At 44.2% G+C, this 21,052-nt stretch overlaps 2 protein-coding genes across 5 annotated transcripts in view; one reads left to right on the forward strand and one right to left on the reverse strand.

Annotated features, from left to right (window-relative positions):
• OMA1 (OMA1 zinc metallopeptidase) overlaps positions 1–1,590 on the reverse strand; it is a 44,143-nt gene extending 42,553 nt beyond the window's left edge. The window contains exon 1 of the mRNA XM_069981321.1: positions 1,207–1,590. The gene's annotated coding sequence lies outside the window, so the exon portion shown is untranslated. The remainder of the gene's footprint in view (positions 1–1,206) is intronic.
• Positions 1,148–20,838, forward strand: MYSM1 (Myb like, SWIRM and MPN domains 1). 4 transcript variants are annotated; one of them, XM_069981318.1, is made up of 20 exons: positions 1,148–1,567; positions 4,063–4,141; positions 7,477–7,547; positions 7,907–7,984; positions 8,168–8,197; positions 8,924–9,005; positions 9,590–9,688; positions 9,894–10,522; positions 11,360–11,490; positions 11,699–11,802; positions 14,002–14,079; positions 14,860–14,942; positions 15,138–15,192; positions 15,771–15,821; positions 15,908–15,982; positions 16,548–16,736; positions 17,647–17,779; positions 17,925–18,030; positions 18,963–19,020; positions 19,940–20,838. In XM_069981318.1, the coding sequence occupies exons 3-20, from the start codon at positions 7,531–7,533 to the stop codon at positions 20,099–20,101; spliced, it is 2,160 nt and encodes a 719-aa protein (XP_069837419.1). In that variant the 5' UTR covers positions 1,148–1,567; positions 4,063–4,141; positions 7,477–7,530; the 3' UTR covers positions 20,102–20,838. The 4 variants fall into 4 exon arrangements, with proteins under 4 accessions (XP_069837419.1, XP_069837420.1, XP_069837421.1 ...); XM_069981319.1 differs by having other exon boundaries at positions 1,148–1,557; XM_069981320.1 differs by having other exon boundaries at positions 1,148–1,387.
• Positions 20,839–21,052: the final 214 nt, after the last annotated feature.

Below are 21,052 nucleotides of genomic sequence, written 5' to 3' on the forward strand. Positions count from 1 at the left end.
AGCCTGTTTTACTACGCTACTACATTATGGGGATCTGCAGCTTCATCCTGTATCTTCAAACTGCTGCTGTGTTTTCAGGTTTATGCACTTACTATACATTATGCTCCACATGCTGATTGCTATACTGTACAGTAACTTATAATATCACATATTCAGCTGTTTCTAAATCTTTGTTTCATGTTATTCAGAATAAAAAAAATCATTATTTTTGGGGTGTGGAACCAATTGTCTGCATATCAGTGATTTCTTATGGGAAAATTTGCTTAGTTTTTTTTGGTTTGAGTGCATTTGGTTTACAAGCGCAGTCCCAGAGCGAATAATGCTCATAATCCAAGGCACAACTGTATTTAAGAACTTATGTCTGGTATTAGATTCCCAGTGGGAAAGTTACTCAAGCCTAAATATCTGGTCTATTTTCAAGAGCCAGGGATTTATGCAAGGAACTTCTGTAGACAGCCACATTGGTGGTAACAGTAGCTGGGCCATAAAAACCCTCTTCTGCTCTGGACAGTTCCTGACATGGACAGAAGTGGCAGCAGAGAGCACTGTGTCAGAAAGGAAAGTGTGTACCACTTCCTGCAGGACATACAGCAGCTGATAAGTACTGGAAGACCAGTTGTGTTTTTTTTAATAGTAAAAGTAAATTACGAATCTGTATAACTTTCTGGCACCAGTTGATTTGAAAGAAAGATTTGAAGGAGTACCCCTCTTAATGTGGACTGATACTGATCTGTGCTTAGCTCACTGGTTTATACAATTGTTACAATTGTTATACGAAGCAGCAGATCAGGATGGGGCTGGATCTAAACAACAAGGTTTTCTATTCACTGTCAGCAAGCAGAGAGCTTAAAATGGAGAGGAATCGAAAGACAAAGTACAGTATATTATAAAGTTACAGAACTTTATATAACCAACACCACATAAGCTGGGCAGGCATGCTGGGGTTTGTAGTTCCACAATCTCATACCTTCTATAACTGAGGGGGTGGGGCTTCTGTGACAGTTATAGAGGAGTGTTCCCCAAGCTGTGACACTCCAGCTGTTGCAAAACTACAACTCCCAGCATGCCCTGACAGCCTTCGGCTGTCAGGGCATGCTGGGAGTTGTAGTTTTATCACGGCTGTGCAGAATCCACTCCTACAACTGTCACAGAAGCCCCACCCCCTTGTCAGTCACCTTTTTCTCACATAAACTGACACCTACTCACCACAACTCTGCAGCCAGGAAGAGTAGCTGAGGGGTCACAGGCTATTATCCTTCCATTGACCGTGTTTTCCGTCCACCACAACGTCTGCAGATCCGCCTCCAAAACAACACGCTCCTACAACCCCGGAGGACGAACCAGAGACACAGGGAGGGCGCATAAGTGTCACCTCACCGCCATCTTGGTACACCCACTTCTATTAGCTAACAATATTCACTATCAACCCTCTTACAATAGGATATAATCACTAAATGACGGCATCAGCAGGATCTCGGAGCTAGAATGAGCGAGTTTTCACGAAACTGAAAGCGAGCGGGTGTACCAAGATGGCCGCTGCCGTTTACTTACGCCAGTGTACGTAAAGGTAAACGAGGAGAGGACCAATATGGCGCCTGCTGGCAGGGTGCGCTAATGTGGCTGCCGGAGACGCTGATTGGCTGTTGTACAAGTGACGTATGCTATAGCTGTTTGAGGCGCAGACATCATGGCGGAGGAGGCGGATGTGGACATAGAGGGAGATGTGACTGAGTCCTGCAGGGGGTGAGGATGGGATAATGTGTTATGTGTGATGGACTGCAGGCAGCATGGGGGATGGGGGAAGGCTATGGGCAAGCAAGCTTGCAATCTAATAATTTTGACAGAAGAGCTGACAATCTAATATCTGATCCCCCATAGCTGGTCTGTATGTATGTAATTGACAGAAGAGCTGACAATCTAATATCTGATCCCCCATAGCTGGTCTGTATGTATGTAATTGACAGAAGAGCTGACAATCTAATATCTGATCTCTCATAGCTGTTCTGTATGTATGTATGTAATTGGCAGGAGAGCTGACAATCTAATATCTGATCCCACATAGCTGTTCTGTATGTATGTAATTGGCAGAAGAGCTGACAATCTAATATCTGATCCCCCATAGCTGTTCTGTATGTATGTATTTGGCAGGAGAGCTGACAATCTAATATCCTATAGCTGTTCTGTGTGTATGGAATTGGCAGAAGAGCTAACAATCTAATATCTGATCCCCCGTAGCTGTTCTGTATCTATGTAATTGGCAGGAGAGCTTACAAACTAAGGGAGACTTTACACACAGAGATTTGTCTGACAGATTTTTGAAGCCAAAGCCAGGAATGGATTTGAAAAGAGGAGAAATCTCAGTCTTTCCTCTATGACCTGTTTTCTGTCTATAATCCATTCCTGGCTTTCGCTTCAAAAATCTGTCAGATAAATCTCTCTGTGTAAAGGCAGCCTTATATCTGATACTCCATAGATGTTCTGTGTATGTAATTGGCAGGAGAGCTTACAATCTAATACCCCATAGCTGGTCTGTATCTATGTAATTGGCAGGAGAGCTGACAATCTAATATCTGATCTCTCATAGCTGTTCTGTATGTATGTATGTAATTGGCAGGAGAGCTGACAATCTAATATCTGATCTCTCATAGCTGTTCTGTATGTATGTAATTGGCAGAAGAGCTGACAATCTAATATCTGATCCCCCCATAGCTGTTCTGTATGTATGTATTTGGCAGGAGAGCTGACAATCTAATATCTGATTCCCCGTAGCTGTTCTGTATCTATGTAATTGGCAGGAGAGCTTACAAACTAAGGGAGACTTTACACACAGAGATTTGTCTGACAGATTTTTGAAGCCAAAGCTAGGAATGGATTTGAAAAGAGGCGAAATCTCAGTCTTTCCTCTATGACCTGTTTTCTGTCTATAATCCATTCCTGGCTTTCGTTTCAAAAATCTGTCAGATAAATCTCTCTGTGTAAAGGCAGCCTTATATCTGATACCCCATAGATGTTCTGTGTATGTAATTGGCAGAAGAGCTTACAATCTAATATCCCATAGCTGTTCTGTGAGTATGTAATTGGCAGGAGAGCTGACAATCTAATATCTGATCTCCCATAGCTGTTCTGTATCTATGTAATTGGCAGGAGAGCTGACAATCTAACATCTGATCTCCCATAGCTGTTCTGTGTGTATGTAATTGGCAGGAGAGCTGACAATCTAATATCTGATCTCTCATAGCTGGCTGGAGAGCTTACAATCAAGTCTAGACCTTACACCTATGTCTCCATTATACCAGGGTTATATATGATGCGTTCTCCCCATCACCAGATATTAGTTTAATAGAATTGAGAACTGATTGAGAAGAATTGAGAAGTGAAAAAAGTTGCAGCGTCAAAATCTTCCTGCAGCAGGGGGTTTGATCTAGTTGTATCCAGTCTATATGCATCAACTGCAGAAGTCCCTATACTGTCCTGATATTTTATTACAATGTGTTAGGGGCCATTCATATGGATTGTGCACAGAACATGTGAATGCCCCTTAGGCCTTATGTACACGTTCCGTATTTATGGATCCGAGCTAGTGCACATTGATGTCTATTGGGCTATTCACACTATCAGTAGCAGAAATGGATGAAAATCAATCCTGAAAAAAAAAGGACATGTCCTAGTGCGGACCCTGATTTTTTTACGGATCCTCTCATTGAAATCAATTGTTTACGGATTGTTTACAGATTGTAACATGTTGGTATTCGTATTTCCGTAAAAAAATACGGATGAAAAGCATTGGAGTAGTAAAAATGGATTTACGGAAATACGGATGCAATACGGATGTCCAATCCGTAAATTTTAGCGGGTTGTTTCAGGACCAGAAAAAATTACTGAACGTGTGAATAAGGCCTTAGTCTGGAGTCCAGGCTCCTGGTGGATTGTCTAGAATGGATGCAAGTGTAACAAACCCTCAGCTGTGAGAAGTGTCAGGGCTTTCTGGGTATCTGACAACTATCTTAGTAGTAAAGGGATCAAGAGTCTATAGTGTTAACCTTGTCTACATGTGTCCTGCAGAACCTATGAGAGTCTGAGCTCCCCATTCACCCCGGAGCAATACCTGGAGCCCGTGTGGAAGCGAGAAGACGAGCTCACTGTAAGTACGCAGCCGATCATTATATTCATATAACAACCAGTCAGTCATTATCTACATTAGGGCTGGGCGATATGAACGATATGCAAAAATATCGTCATCAATTCGGATCAATTTCGTCATATCGCGATACATGCCCACGAAGCGGTAGTGAATAAGCTTCTCACTTACCGCTCCGTGGTACCGTGCTGCAGGGCCTTCCGCTCACGCACCATCAGCGCGCTAGCTGACGATGCGTGTGACGTCAGGTCTCTCCCAGTGCATGCTGGGAAGAAGACGCGGCCCGTCTCGCCTCGCGGACTCCATCAGCCAGCCCTGCAGGAAAGGTAAGTAGCAGAGGGGTCAGGGGGGGGGGGGGTGCAGATGGCTATGGCATGGGGCTGATGATGACCCTGGCTGGAGGGACATGATGTGGCAATGGCATGGGGCTTGGCTGGCACATAGGGAAAGCTGATGATGGCATAGGGGAGGGGGAGATGACTGGCACTGGGGGGGGGGGGGCTGATAACTGGCACAGGGGAGGACTGATGACTGGCAAGGGGGGTGATAACTGGCACAAGGGGGGGCTGATGGCACAGGGGAGGGCTGATGACTGGCACAGGGTGGGCTGATGGCACAAGGAGGGGCTGATAACTGGCACAAGGAGGGGCTGATGGCACAGGGGAAGGCTGATGACTGGCACAAGGGGGGCTGATAACTGGCACTTTATTTTAAACAATTTTGTGTTTTACTAACACTTAATCTTTACATTGTTTGGAAAAAGATCTGTTATACAATACACATCTTAAAAAATTCTTAAAGTGTTGTAATTTGTATACACACACAAAAAAATTGATATATCGTGATATATCGTTATATCGTGCATGCATCAAATTATATCGTGATATAAATTTTAGGCCATATCGCCCAGCCCTAATCTACATATAGTATATAGCAACCGGTTAATTATTATATACATATAACATCCAGTCAGTTACTATCTACATATAGTATACAGTAACCGGCTGATTATCATATACACATAGCATATAGTACCCGGACGATCATTATATACACATAGCATATAGTACCTGGACGATCATTATATACACATAGCATATAGTAACCGGCCGATCATTATATACACATAGCATATAGTACCCGGCCGATCATTATATACACATAGCATATAGTACCCGGCCGATCATTACACTACCGTTCAAAAGTTTGGGGTCACATTGAAATGTCCTTATTTTTGAAGGAAAAGCACTGTACTTTTTAATGAAGATAACTTTAAACAAATACACTCTATACATTGCTAATGTGGTAAATGACTATTCTAGCTGCAAATGTCTGGTTTTTGGTGCAATATCTACATAGGTGTATAGAGGCCCATTTCCAGCAACTATCACTCCAGTGTTCTAATGGTACAATGTGTTTGCTCATTGGCTCAGAAGGCTAACTGATGATTAGAAAACCCTTGTGCAATCATGTTCACACATCTGAAAACAGTCTAGCTCGTTACAGAAGCTACAAAACTGACCTTCCTTTGAGCAGATTGTGTTTCTGGAGCATCACATTTGTGGGGTCAATTAAACGCTCAAAACGGCCAGAAAAAGAGAACTTTCATCTGAATTTCGACAGTCTATTCTTGTTCTTAGAAATGAAGGCTATTCCATGCGAGAAATTGCTAAGAAATTGAAGATTTCCTACAACGGTGTGTACTACTCCCTTTAGAGGACAGCACAAACAGGCTCTAACCAGAGTAGAAAAAGAAGTGGGAGGCCGCGTTGTACAACTAAGCAAGAAGATAAGCACATTAGAGTCTGTCGTTTGAGAAACAGACGCCTCACAGGTCCCCAACTGGCATCTTCATTAAATAGTACCTGCAAAACACCAGTGTCATCATCTACAGTGAAGAGGCGGCTGCGGGATTTTGGGCTTCAGGGCAGAGTGGCAAAGAAAAAGCCATATCTGAGACTGGCCAATAAAAGAAAAAGATTAAGATGGGCAAAAGAACACAGACATTGGACAGAGGAAGCCTGGAAAAAAGTGTTGTGGACGGATGAATCCCAAGTTTGAGGTGTTTGGATCACAAAGAAGAACGTTTGTGAGACGCAGAACAAATGAAAAGATGCTGGAAGAATGCCTGACGCCATCTGTTAAGCATGGTGGAGGTCATGTGATGGTCTGGGGTTGCTTTGGTGCTGGTAGGGTGGGAGATTTGTACAGGGTAAAAGGGATTCTGAATAAGGAAGGCTATCACTCTGCACCGCCATGCCATACCCAGTGGACAGCGCTTGATTGGAGCCAATTTCATCCTACAACAGGACAATGACCCTAAACACACCTCCAAATTGTGCAAGAACTATTTACAGCAGAAGCAGCAGCTGGTATTCTATCATAGGTAATGGAGTGGCCAGCGCAGTCACCAGATCACCACCCCATTGAGCTGTTGTGGGAGCAGCTTGTCCGTATGGTACGCCAGAAGTGCCCATCCAACCAATCCAACTTGTGGGAGCTGCTTCTAGAAGCGTGGGGTGCAATTTCTCCAGCTTACCTCAACAGATTAATAGCTAGAATGCCAAAGGTGTGCAATGCTGGAATTGCTGCAAAAGGAGGATTATTTGACAAAAGAAAAGTTTGATGTAAAAACAATGTTATTTCACATACAAATCATTATTTCTAACCTTGTCAATGTCTTGACTCTATTTTCTATTCATTTCACAACGTATGGTGGTGAAGAAGTGTGACTTTTCATGGAAAACACAAAATTGTTTGGGTGACCCCAAACTTTTGAACTATAGTGTATATACACATAGCATATAGTACCCAGCCGATCATTATATACACACTGCATATAGTACCTGGCTGATCATTATATATACATAGCATATAGTACCCGGCCGATTATTATATACGCATAGCATATAGTACCCGGCTGATTATATATTCATAGCATATAGTACCTGGCCGATCATTATATACAAACAGCATATAGTACCCGGCCGATCATTATATCCATATAGTACCTGGCCGATCATTATATACAAACTGCATATAGTACCCGGACGATCATTATATCCATATAGTACCTGGCCGATCATTATATACAAACAGCATATAGTACCTGGCCGATCATTATATACAAACAGCATATAGTACCCGGCCGATCATTATATACGCATAGCATATAGTACCCGGCCGATCATTATATAGGCATAGCATATAGCAACTGGTCGATCTGTATGGGGAAATGTATTTTAGGTATATCACCTCTGAGCTCTTCAGTAGTTTATAGATTTTGTAATGTTGTAAATTCTTAACTGCTTCAGCATTTAACTCTTTCCCTCTTCTAGCCGTGGACCCTGGACAGCTCCATCAGTGATGAGAACCGCGCCGCCATAGAGAAGATGCTGCTAGAGGAGGAGTATCCTTCATCCTGGTCATTGCTCCTCAGCGGGGCGGTGGTTTCTCCAGCTGCTCACATTCAGTAGTTCTTCATGCTCTTAGAATAGCGCTGTAAGTTATAAAGTCTTGTGAGGAGTTTTGATTGGTGGGGTTCAGGTGCTAAGACCCCCACTGATCATCCAGGTCCTCCCTTGCAGCAGCCGGGCTCATAGGACGTTCTGTGGAGCTGACAGCACAAGCACAATCTTACGGCACAGTGTTCATCTATCGCTATATCTGCTTCTCGCTGCTGCTTTTATCAGACGTTGATTGTTGGATTCTAAATGATTAGATTTTCACAGACTCTGATCTTTCTAGTTCTTCCTTAGCCGCTGCCAGATACTATTTCTCCAACAAGCCGCCCACAGCCAAGTTTTGGTCTGAAGCAAAAGAAGAGGACAAGCCCTGCATCAGAAGGTCCGGTGTGGTGGGCATGTGGATGGGATATCAGGGATTCTGGGATATCGGGGGATTTGATTAGTGTTTACACTAATCAAACATTCAATGGGATGTCCTGTTGACTTGCCACCAGTGTACAATGTGACCCCCTCTAGGCTCCTCTAGCATTATGGTTACAATAAACTGTGTTCTCTCCTACAGGAGTCCTCAGAAGAAAGCACAACGAGTTCCGTAAGTAGCTTCATCGTATATAGTTTTTAAGTGTTCACTTAAAGTTGTCCCTCAAAATCAAGTTACTTCCTATCCTCAGGCTAAGAGCCAGTTCACACAGAGAAAAAGCAATAGAATTCCACCTGCCTCAGTACGTCAATAGGAGGACATGTCAGTTCTTTGAGTGGAGAGGCAGAGGCACGCGAGCCCTCCCATAGAGACACTGTGTGACTGACACTGAGGCAGGGGGGAATCCGTTGCGAAGAGCTCCGCCACTGAATGTCGCCACTTTTGCTTTGTGTGAACTAGCCCTAAGACATAACTTACTGATTATGGGGGCTCCGTCCACTGGGACACCCTGACAATCTCAAGAATGGCCCCCGAGCCCCAAGAACTCATGTGCACTGCCCCCCCACGGAGCCACCAGACATAGGCGAGAAGAATGCTTGGCTGTCACCAGAGGGGTCACTAGTGGTCGGACCCTCACAAATGCAATTTAAATAGTGCACGTCTTTTCTGGTGGACTTAACTTATTAAATGCAGTGTTTCAGTGTTGGCAAGCAGGGATCTTTTAAAACAAAATATTAATAGTATGTATATAAGAAATAATAAAATAAGAACAGATTGTGCATAAGAGATTGTCATAACTTTTTAGTGGGAGGAACACTGACAACTTGTAGGAAGAAATAGATATCATTGCTCCGCACTTTATTTTTCGTACCATAACATGTAGTGGTTATCTCCCAGGGTCAGATCCCCGGCCAAGCCCGGCAGCAGCAGCTCGGTAAAGTGGACCCCGGAGGAGAAAGCCTTGTTTGAGCAAGGACTGGTGAGAGTTCTCCTGACTTATTCCTGGTATTTGTTTAGTACGATTCACACGGTCTATGTGATTTATCATCCGCTTATTGCGTGTCTAGTCCTGACATGTGATCAGCCATTATAAAAGGGGTTGTTCAATATTAGAAGCAGCACAGCTACTGTCTTGCAAAAACAGTGCCACCCTTGTTCTCAGGTTGTGTGTGGTATTACAATTTAGCTCCATTCACTTCAATGGAACTGAGCTGCAATACCCCACACAAACTAAGGACAAGAGTGGCACTGTTTCTGGAAGAAAGCATATATGTTTTTCTAAGTCTAGATAACCCCACTTTAACAGGGACACTACCTTTTTTTTTTAGAAAGTTGAATGAGGATTGTATATGGAGTGTATGGCTTTTGATGTATGAGGAGTCCATTGGAATGAATGGATGACCACGTAATACCTGGTGTCCTTAGGTCCTCAAGGTCACCTTAAGTTGCTCCTCAACATGGCTCATACGTGGCAGTCCACAAATGTGAGGAAACAATGCCCTTCCCCCATGTATTCTTTTCTTTAAGAATCTTCAGATGTTTCTTCTTTTATCTTTTTTTAAGGCCAAGTTCGGCAGACGCTGGACAAGTATTGCAAGATTGATTGGGAGCCGTACAGTGCTGCAAGTCAAGAGCTACGCCAGGCAGTACTATAAGAATAAGGTCAGTGCTCGCTCTGTACCAGGATGGCTGTCTTAAAGGGAAAGTTCATCTATTGGCACTTCTGCTAACATAGCCACAATAGACCCCTTGAAGGGTGTATAGTGATGACATGTATGTGTATGCAATATTCTGGTATAGTGTGACTGTTACATCCATGTCTCCCTGTTGTCTCCCTATATATAACTTTGTATGTTTCTGTGTACAGTGTAAGGTGGAAGATGGAGAGAGAGGTTCCAAGGTGGATTCTGCAGTCCTTCATCTGCTCCGTCTAGAGGGTTCTGACAATGAGCCGCCTAGCGGAGCTGAACTGTCCGCTCTCCGAGGCCGGGCCGATCCCAACCTCAATGCTGTGAAGATCGAGAAGTTATCAGACGATGAAGAGATCGACATAACTGATGAGGTGGAGGAGGAGCTTACCAGTAATGAAGACCGCCCACTAATGACTGAGGCAGAGGAGGCGGGGCCTGAGCAGGGTCAGCAGGAACCAGAGGAAGAGCCAAGGAATCATCACCTGTGTAAATTGACAGACCAGGATGGCGGCAGCTCTCCTTCTCCTGCTTATGTGTCTGTGACCCCCAGTGATGCTCCAGCCCTTGAGGAGGCAGCCAGTCCTGACAAGGATAGCTGTCCTACCTCTTTACCCTCTCCTCCACCCTGTGAGCAGGAACAGCAGGACGAGGTGGAAGAGCTGAAACCTCCCGAACAAGAAGTGGAAATAGAACGAGAGTTTATTTCTGAGGAAGAAAAGCAGGCAATCTCTGAATTTTTCGAGGGCCGGCAAGCAAAGACTCCAGAGCGCTATCTGCGGATCCGTAATTACATCTTGGATCAATGGTAACGTTGCAATAATGGTGCCGAACTGTCTAATAGAGCAGCTTATCTCTCAGAATGATAGGGTTCAGCAGCTAAAATTCACAATGTCCGGACATCACTTTTGTATAAACTGTACAGGGACAGTAAAGTGTACCTGCCATTCAAAAAACAACATTTTCAGTCCCCGACCGATCAGGAGAGCTAACAGCAAAACCACTGCGCATTCCTTCCCTCTTCTTTATCTGAGACTTGGGCCAATTTGGTCGATTATCGCTCCCTGTAATAGGGCCCTGAGTGACGCTCCCTGTATTAGAGACAACGATCAGCTGATAAACGATCATCAGCTGATCGTTTCTTTAGGTCCAGACCTAATCATCACCCACTGACCGCTCATCAGTTTACATTACCTGTCCACGCTCCTGTTCTTCCCCCAGCGCTCTGCTTCCTCCCTGACGGCGCGGCTGCAGCTTTAGAGCAGCCTGTCTGAGCCGACAGGCGACTCACCCAGTCACTGGCTGCAGCAGTCCCAGCCAGTGATTGGCTAAGTGTCCTGTCAGCCGCGCCGTCAGGGAGGAAGAAGAGCACAGGAGGAAGCCCAGGAGCTTGGACAGGTAATGTAAACTGTTTGGGCAAGGGCTGCACGGACATCGTTAGCATTATTAGCAGCCCTTGCTAAATGATTATCAAGCTGAGTAATAGGTCCAGTAAACGAGCACTGAGTCCATAGACTTATATACCATCTGGGTCACGTGACACTGGTCCCAGAGTGAATGCGCTGCACTTCTACTTCTCATGATCAGTCAAGGTCTGAACACCTTGTCAATTTAAATATTTACTCAATTTCTTTTGCTTTCTCAGGAAGAATTGTAGGCCAAATTATTTGAACAAAACATCTGTACGTCCGGGGCTGAAGAACTGCGGTGATGTGAACTGCATTGGGCGCATCCACACCTACCTGGAATTGATCGGTGCCATTAACTTTGGCTGCGGTAAGTCATAACAAGTTGCGTGACATCCACTGATCCATCAGTATACTTCACCAAATGCTCACCAGACAACACGTTGTATCCATCACCAAACACTCACCAGACGTTATATTGTATCTGTCAGTAGACATCACCAAACACTCACCAGACGTTATATTGTATCTGTCAGCAGACATCACCAAACGTTCACATACTTTCTGTAAAATTTCAGAGCAAGCCGTCTACAACCGTCCCCGACCAGTGGACAGAACCAAGTGTAAAATGGGGAAGGACACCTTGGAAGCTTATGAGTTGGCTCATCGCCTGCAGTCTATGGTAAGATGACTCTGGATATATCTGTTTAGGATTCTTTCCATCTGGTCAGTCAAATCAATCAGAATTGCGATAGCAGCTCTCGCTGTAACTGAAGTATAACCTGCCATGTTGGGGCTGTGTTGAGATCCCTTTTCTTGGCAAGAATAACGCAGTATGCAGTTACTGATAACATTGATGGACCACAATATCTGTTATGGGGGTCAGTGGTATAATGGATCCTGCATGGCATCATGTCTTCCATTGAAATGGAAACCTTGATACTGGTGGGAACTGAGACATAGCCAAGATGATTTAATTTAGGTGGTACGCCAGTGAAATAATTTTTTTTTTTTACTTTCATATCAACTGTTATCAGAAAGTTATACAAATTTGTAATTGACTTCCATTTAAAAATCTCAAGTCCTCCAGTACTTATCAGCTGCTGTAAGTCCTGCAGGAAGTGATGTGTTCTTTCCAGTATGACACAGTGCTCTCTGCTGCCACCTCTGTCCATGGCAGGAACTGTCCAGAGCAGGAGCAAATCCCCATAGAAAACCTCCTGCTCTGGACAGTTCCTGACATGGACAGAGGTGGCAGCAGAGAGCACTGTGTAAGACTGGAAAGAATATACTGCTTCCTGTAGGCATACGGCAGCTGATAAGTACTGGAAGACCTTAGATCTTTAAATAGAAGTGAATTACAAATCTATATAACTTTTTTTGGACCAGTTAATTCAAAAGAAAAAAAAATCCCATTCAGCAGAGCTTGGTATACAGTCTTTAACCACTTAAATCATTCTGATGGGGAAATATGGAGTGGGCTCAGGAGCGGAGTCTACTGCAATGGTCTTCAACTTGTGGCTCCCCAAAACTACAACTCTCAGCATGCCCTGACACCCAACAGCTGGGGAGCCATAAGTTAAAGATCTCTGTTTTAGATTGGATTGACTGTAGTTGCAAAATTGTAAATTGCACAGGATGAGAAGAGAAAAGCGTTGATAATGTGAGCGCAGCTTTGGATGTAACTGGAGCAGAAGACACGCTATAAGTAGAGATCAGTAAGCAGCGCATCTGCAGAGCTGATGACCGTGCTATGATCCAGAATACGTCCTTCACATGGAGAGATTCAATTCATTGAGATTAGAAAATAGTGGAACCTTTTTATAACAAATTTCACGCATCGTGTGACCTGCAGTTCTGGAGTCGGATCCCTATAAAGAGCGCTCTTTTCTGAGTGCCGCTTTTATTGCTTTTCACAGTTTTAAATTGTCCTGTGCACAGCTGTGGCGGCACTCGCCTGGTGAGATTTATGCGCCGCACTTCATTCCTGCCCTTTTATGCGGCTCCGGAGAGAGTGAAAAATGGAGAAAATGAGGTCGGATTGATGCAATTTTACACAAAATCAATGAAGATTAAAAAATGTTTTACAGTTTTTCTTCTGGAACAAACACATTTCTTATTTATATCGGCTGCCAGGAGCCAAAGAGACTGCTTACATAGACCTTAAGGAGTTGTCGCTGCGGCCGGGAATGACTGCAATATTACTGCATAGCACAGGGAGCCGGTGATGAAACCAGGATGAGAAGGGAAATACTGCACCCCAGGCCAGCAGCCATGTCTGGACAGGCTGATAGAGTATCCTTCTCCCTGTATAGGGAGACTGTCAGCAGGTATGAGCCCTCAGAGCTGCTGACAGCCCTATACAGAGATCAGGGGGATGGGTGTGCAGTGGTATCTTTGGTCTCGGTCATGCAACCTACAGCACCTATAAGGTATTGCGTCAAGGGGCAACCAGTAGGTTCTAATCCAGAGGCCACTATTGACAGCATCATCTAAGGTAGGGATCGGGAACCTTTGGCCCTCCAGCTTTGCAAAACTACAATTTCCAGCATGCCTGGACGGCCAAAGCTTTGGCATGATGGGAGTTCTAGTTTTGCAGCAGCTGGAGGAGTGAATGTCCCCCATCCCTCCTCTTAGGCAGTGCTACAGTTCTATCCAATCTTGATGCAAGACTGAAGAAGTTCCTAACCACAGTAACTTGTTGTTAGCCTTGTTGCCTACCACCACCAGGTTCGTATCTGAGCATGAAAAACATCCACAGGGTGGTAGTGTTTCCTTCCTATGCCCCTAAACATCCTGTTATGTGAATTCTGTCTCATTAGTCTTTAAGCGTCTAGGCATTTTATGCATCAGTAACCATCTTGTTTCTTTTTTGTTCCAGCGCACCAGAAGGAGACGCGTCAGAGACCCATGGGGAAACTGGTGTGACGCCAGAGATCTTGAGGGACAGACCTTTGAAGTAGGTGCATGCCTTCAGCTGATCCCAAGATTAAATGGGTCATACAGGAATAGAAAAAGCTACAGCTACTTTCTTGCAAAAACAGCACCACCCCTGTCCTAAAGTCGTGTGTGGTATTACAATTCACTGAAGCTGAGCTGTAAAACTGAAACTGAGGACAAGAGTGGAGCTGTTACTGGGAGAGAGTGGCCTTGTTTTTCTAAGTCTTGATAATGCCTTTAAATCATATTACCTATTCACAGAAAAGTTGATAAGCATTTGATGGATTGGGGGGCTGACAGCTGGAACCTTGGCTATGTTCAATAGACCCAAAGTAACTAAATATAGTGATGGCCAAACATGCTACATTTTTCACTTGGGAAATTGGGCTTCTATTCTCAAGATTGGTGGGAGCCCCGGTGGTCAGACCCCTGCCGACCAGATAGTCATATATATATATATGATAAGCTTTAATCCTGGAATAACTCATTTAATGAACATTAGGTGCCGACTGGTCTGTCTTCATAGAGGTGTGAGATACACAGTGCTGATACAGAGATCTAACATAAAGTTAGATGATAAAATTCTGACTTCCTGTAGCCACCACTGGGGGGAGCCTTCCGTATACTGGTCATACACAGAACTACTCAATAATCCGTATACGGTGAGTTTCAGAGTACATCACAAACATCTATTCTCGTATGAAATCCCTGTAATCCGCCTCTGAGTCTTGCATACTAACATTATAGGGCTAATATCAGAGATGAACACCGCAACAAAGTGTTTTTGTTTGTTTGTCAGCATCTCTCAGCAGAAGAGCTAGCAATCAGACGGGAGAAGATGAAACACTCAAAGTGCTCCAAAGGATCGAGACTGTCTAAGAGGTACCGGACCGTCTTGTAAAATAAAGTGAAACATAACTATATAAGAAAGCTTAATAAGGCTTTCGGTATATTGTCTTGCTTTCTTTGTAGTACTTGGAGCAATGTTCCTCAACCTGTGTCCTAGTCTGTAGCTGGCAGGGGATTATGGGAGTTTTGTATGAAATACTATGTTAATTCTGGTGCCTTTTCCTGCAGCTCCTTTGACCCCTTCCAGCTGATTCCCTGCTCCGATTTTACGGAAGAGAAACCGGTAAGAACACTTGTCTATGTATTATTGTATGCTGAGCACTCCACACACAGACAGGACTATAGCATCCTAACCTACGGTTGTACAGGAGATGTGGATCAATATTGCTGTGGATTTCTGCATAGAAAATCTCCAGTCGATTCTATGTTGGTTCCATCATAACAAATCATGTGCACTCACTACTGGACTTATTTTCTTGCATAAGATTACCTGGAATATAAATTTTAAAAAAGAATCTGTCTTCACTGACCTATGGTGCTGACACTGTGATGCAGATGACAGTGCCCTAGTAGACATATAGTACAGTGCCCTAGTAGACATATAGTACCTTTTTGTACATCTCTCCATGGAGGAGATTCTGCACAGTCTTATAGTAAAGAGTCAAAGAGGAGCATTTGGCTTAGTGTTTGTACCACTCCTTCTTCTTCCTCTACTCGACACGTTCGAAAAACGTGTCCACTTTCTTGTATTTCTTAAATGTGTTAAGAAATAAATCTGGTTGGAATTTCAGGCACAGTTTGATTCAATTACATCAATTTTTTCCTCCTCCCTATTTTTTGTTTTACCATTTTGTGTTGCAGGCCCCGTTTCGCGTTAAAGTATCAGCGGAAGCCATGTTGATATTAGATCTTGTAAGTAATGGATTAAGTCTGCGGTGACTGTGCCAGAGTTGTATGAGACCAGATGACTGATGTATATGGATTCTTATGTATTACAGCACTCTCATGTCTCCATGGCGGAAGTTATCGGCTTGTTGGGTGGAAGATATTTAGAAGCTGAAAGCATCATAGAAGTAAGAACCTTGCTAATTGATTATATATACCCTGAGTACCTGCATTGGGTGGGTGTGTGTGTATATATATATATATATATATATATATATATATATATATATATATATATATATATCTTAGACCTGTATTTCATACTCATTCTGTGCCAATACTTAAGCCTTTTTTTTCCGCATTTAAATGTTACATCATATCATCACTCTATTAACATCCAAAGCTGCATTCACAGTTCTGCACTTTATCTCTCACTGCTGCCCTTGCATCAGCACAGCAGTGTTGCCCAACCTGTGGCTGTCCAGAACTGCAACCCTCTGCATGCTGGAAGATGTAGTTTTGCAGCAGTTGGAGAGCCACAGGTTGCTGTACAGCCTAATGCTCGGCTCAAAGACTGACTCCAATCAGCGGACATTAGACTTGTGCTGCAGCTTTGGTTGTTATTGGAGGATCATGTAAAGTATCTGCATATAGTCCTCCCTACTATATGTAGATGTTAGCGTGATCTCTGTGCATGCTCTTATGGTCATACATGCAATGTGCGGTCCCTACAATAGTCCCCTATGTCCACAGATCTGCGCTGCGGAGCCATGTAACAGCCTTAGCACCGGACTTCAGTGTGAGATGGATCCAGTCTCCCAGACCCAGGCATCGGAGGCCCTGCACCTGCGCGGCTACAGCGTCATTGGGTGGTACCACTCCCACCCAGCGTTTGACCCCAACCCTTCAATCCGGGATATTGATACTCAGGCCAAGTATCAGGTGACTGCATTCACGGACTTATCATATAGCGTATGTGTATGTGAGTGTATATTCTACAGAGCAGGAAGTGTATAGACAAGGCCCTGGCCACTAGAATGAAAACCTCCATTGTTTACACTACAGGCTGCACCCAGATATACAGAAGACCACTCACCATCTCACTGCAGGCAGCAGAGTTTATAGTAAGATTATGGAACCTTTCAGCCGCAGCGAGTTGGGGAGGGAAGCTCTCAGCAGCGTGGTTCTTCTGGCCTGTTCTAACAACCAGTGGGGACCTGAACACCCAAATCCAACCAATCAAAACGCTTGACATGTTTGTGTGACCTATCAAAAGTTTATTAAAGTGACATGGACTCTTTTAAAGGGCTATACAGGATTAGAAAAAGATGGCTGCTTACTTCCTAACATGTATTGTGTTGTATTCCAATTTAGTTCCACTAAAATGAATAGGGTTAAAGGAGTTATTCTGGACTTTAAAAAAACAAACAACTACTTTCTTGTCAAAACAGCACCACCTCTGCCCTCAGGTTGTGTGCGTTATTACAATTCAGCTCCATTCACTTCATTGGGACTGAGCTGCAAAACCTACACCTACAAGGACAAGAGTGGCGCTGTTTCTGGAAGAAAGCAGCCATGTTTTTGTAAGCTTGGATAAACCCCCTTAAGCTGCAATACCATGCACAGCCTGCAGAGGTGACGCTGTTTTGAAGGGGAGGGGGGAATCAACCATGTTTATCTAATTCTGAATATTCATGGAAATGTCAGGCACAGGGGTCTCATGGGCAGGGGTGGTGGTCTGCAGTCCCCTTTTATTTTATAGGAAGGAGTCCATCTGCTGTATGTTTTGGGGTACACTCTCTAGGCACTATGTATGTTTGTCTCTTTCTGACCTTTTATCCTTATATTCCAGAGTTATTTTTCTCGGGGTGGAGCAAAGTTTTTGGGGATGATTATAAGTCCGTACAATCGCAGTAACCCCCTGCCCCAGTCACAACTTTCCTGCCTGGTCATAAGTGACGACCGCAGTGAGGACGGATCCTATAGTAAGTATCATAGACTGATCTACTGAAGATTGTGATGGTGAAGTCACTGTGTCACCAAGACAGCTGCTTGTTGTCAAGGAATAGCAATGTTTGTTTACATCCTTTACATCACTCATAGACGTATCTTTTTCTTTTTCCCCTCAAGGCATCCCATACAGATTTGATGTAGAACATTTACCTGGGGAACCTCGCTGGGAAATTGTCTTTGAGAAAACAAGATGGATCATTGAGAAGTATCAGCATTCCAACAGGTACGACACTGAGTTCTGCCTATAGATACACTCTGTCCCCGCTGCTGGGGGTAGGGAATCGGAGTTCTTCAGCTATCCTGCTCTGGCATTGCTATAGAGCATCCTATCAGTGTCTCTCTCAGAATCACCCCCTATTAGTCAGAGCCCCCATACGCCAGCAGCGTATCCTGACAACTCCTGAATACCAGAACTGTAATATTGACAACTTATTTAAATTGGTATTGGTCAGACCTCCAGCACCACTGCTTGTAAGTTGAGTGATGAGAGTAGTTATTAGGGAACCTTTAAAAATATTTGGTTCGGCAACATTAGCCAAATCCCAACGCTCTGCATTTGGTTCCCTCGGCTCAATACTAGATGGGAGTTGTAGTTTGGCAACAGCTGGAAATCTGCAGATTGGGGAACACTTCAGTAGTGGATGCTCTGGATGTATTTGGCTGGGAATCAGTTGTTATTTTTGGGTCACTCTCTGCAGTGTTCAGTATTGGGGGGGGGGGGGGCGGGGGCTCAAATTAGGATATCCGTCCTCTTTTCCTACCTCAAAACCCTGATAGGACAGGTGACCCCTTTAAGGATTTCTGCTACAGTAGAAAGGATATGGATCGCTCATGCGGACGCCACGTTTTTTTCCGCTCCTTTTAATTTGCAGGCTGTTAATGAATCCTAATTCAATTTGTGGGTTAATTATTTTTGACGCCGTCGTCTTATCAGGTGTGAACAGGACATTGATCGGCGGCGAGGATCAATGTGTGAGCGGCGGCTGTAATGGGATATTGGATTAGACGTTATATCTTACTCGTTGTAATCGAGCTCGCCTCTATTAGAAATGGCTCTAGACGGGTGAACGCTGATGGAGTCTATTCCCCGGACGGCGGCCTGTGCGAGACGCGTTTAACCGTGATTTTCTTTCTCTCTCTTCTCCTAATGAGCAGCAGCGTTCCGATGAGCAGGCGCTATCGACAAGACTGCGACCTGACGTGTTTACAAAAGGTGGGTGTAATCCAAGAAGTTATTGCTTAAAGGGCAAGTCCTCAATTATAGAAGCACTCAAGCCTTCCTCCTGTCTCATCCTGGGAAAGCTGGGTGATAATACAATGGCCACCTTTTATAGCTCCTGCTGCAGAATGATGGCTGGATACTTCTGACAAAGTTGTTTCAGAAGTATATTTCTGTATAAGGGGTCATTCACATGTCTGTATATGGGCGGTGTTCTGCGGACTAGGCCTGGGAGTTTGCACTAGTGTACTGGCACAGCCGCGCACAAGCCCGAACTTTTAAACTGGTTTGAAGCGCCCAACATTTTAATTAATCATGATGCTGGGAACTCTCAGTCCGGAGACCACCGTCCATCTACCGACATGTGAATGACCCCTTAAACTTGCACAAGCACACTGGTGGGAGTTCCCCTTTTTAAGGTTGCGTTCACACGTACAGGATCTGCAGCAGATTTGATGGCACAGATTTTCTTTGAATCTGAAACCTCAAATATGCTGCAGATCCGGTATGTGTGAACACACCCTTAACCCTGCAGGATTGCTCTAGTCATTCTATTCCCATCCGAGATTCCTAGAGCATGCTGCCCCCTGCAGGATTGCTCCAGTCACTGTAGTTCCATCCACCGTTTCCAGTGCACTGCTGTCCCATGCAGGATCGCTCTGATAAGTTATAGCCAAAACTGCTTGTTATATTCCATATCATTTGACTTTATAACTACTCAGTGTAGACGGAGGTCTAGAATACAATGCTGCAGATTTCCTTCCTTTGCTGTGCCAGTACTTTCTTCTTTTTGCTTAGTATTGATGACTGTTGTGTAAGACCTGACTCAGGATCACTGTGGTATGGTTTAGATTTATGAGATGTCAGGTCAAATGCACGTGCACATTTTAAACGTCTCCTGCCTTGTTTGCAGCTGCTGTCATGTCTGAGGAGGACGTTGGTCACTACGGGCTGTGCGGCGTTCGCGGATGAATTCCTGCACCGGATCGAGGATTATTTCCTCACCAGCTACACAAGTGTGAAGGACGGCAAAGAGGAGGTGCAGCCAACAGAGGATACAGAGGCTGGAGAGTGATCCAGCTTCGTGATGGACTATGGACACATTCAGTCCTCAGAAAAACCCCTTTGCACACTGACCAGAGACAGAATACTAGGGTCATTCCTGCTGCTAGAGTTCTGGACCACCAGCTCAACAAGATGGACATTAAGAGGTTGTGCCAACCAATCTGCCCCTCTCAGATAGTAACCTGCACATTGACTGTGGATGTCAGTCAGTCTGCACCAGTGATTGTACTGGACTCAAGTGCAGCCTCAACTCTAATCCAGTTCCATACAATAACCCTAGTCCATCAGTCTACATGTTTGTAACAAGATCGCGCATGTGCTGCCTGTCTGCATTATAAGAAATCAACACATTTACAGCACATTAAGACGTTTTGCATTCTGCTTTTAGTAATGCTTCCCTGAACCCCCTCCCCAAAACCTACCAGATACAGTGCTAACTCTGAAATATTGCCAGAGACATGTGCCCAGAAATGCAGCCATATCCCCTAACCCTACAAGCAAGGAAAAGATTGTCATTTACTTGGAGATATATAATGTAAATAGAACATTTATTAATCCTGGTTTACATCCTGTATTATACTCCAGAGCTGCACTCACTATTCAGCTGGTGAGGTCACTGTACATACATTACCGATCCTGAGTTACATCTTGTATTTATGCTCCAGAGCTGCACTCACTATTCTGCTTGTGAAGTCACTGTGTACATACATTACATTACTTATCCTGTGCTACATCCTCTATTATACTCCAGAGCTGCAGTCACTATTCTGATGGTGGGGTCACTGTGTACATACATTACATTACTTATCCTGTGCTACATCCTGTATTATACTCCAGAGATGCACTCACTATTCTACTGGTGGGGTTCACTGTGTAAGTAGTGAGTGCAGCTCTGGAGTATGATACAGGATGTAACTCAGGATCAGTACAGGATGAGTAATGTATGTACACAGTGACCCCA

This window comes from Dendropsophus ebraccatus, chromosome 8 (genome assembly GCF_027789765.1).
Source record: "Dendropsophus ebraccatus isolate aDenEbr1 chromosome 8, aDenEbr1.pat, whole genome shotgun sequence".
Classification (NCBI taxonomy): Eukaryota; Metazoa; Chordata; class Amphibia; order Anura; family Hylidae; genus Dendropsophus; species Dendropsophus ebraccatus.

Coding starts and splice junctions, on each gene's coding strand:
- MYSM1 (XM_069981317.1), top strand. CDS start 1,688: ATGGCGGAGGAGGCGGATGTGGACATAGAGGGAGATGTGACTGAGTCC. Junction 7,985..8,167: donor GACAAGCCCTGCATCAGAAG/GTCCGGTGTGGT, acceptor TCTCTCCTACAG/GAGTCCTCAGAAGAAAGCAC. Junction 14,080..14,859: donor TTGAGGGACAGACCTTTGAA/GTAGGTGCATGC, acceptor TTTGTTTGTCAG/CATCTCTCAGCAGAAGAGCT.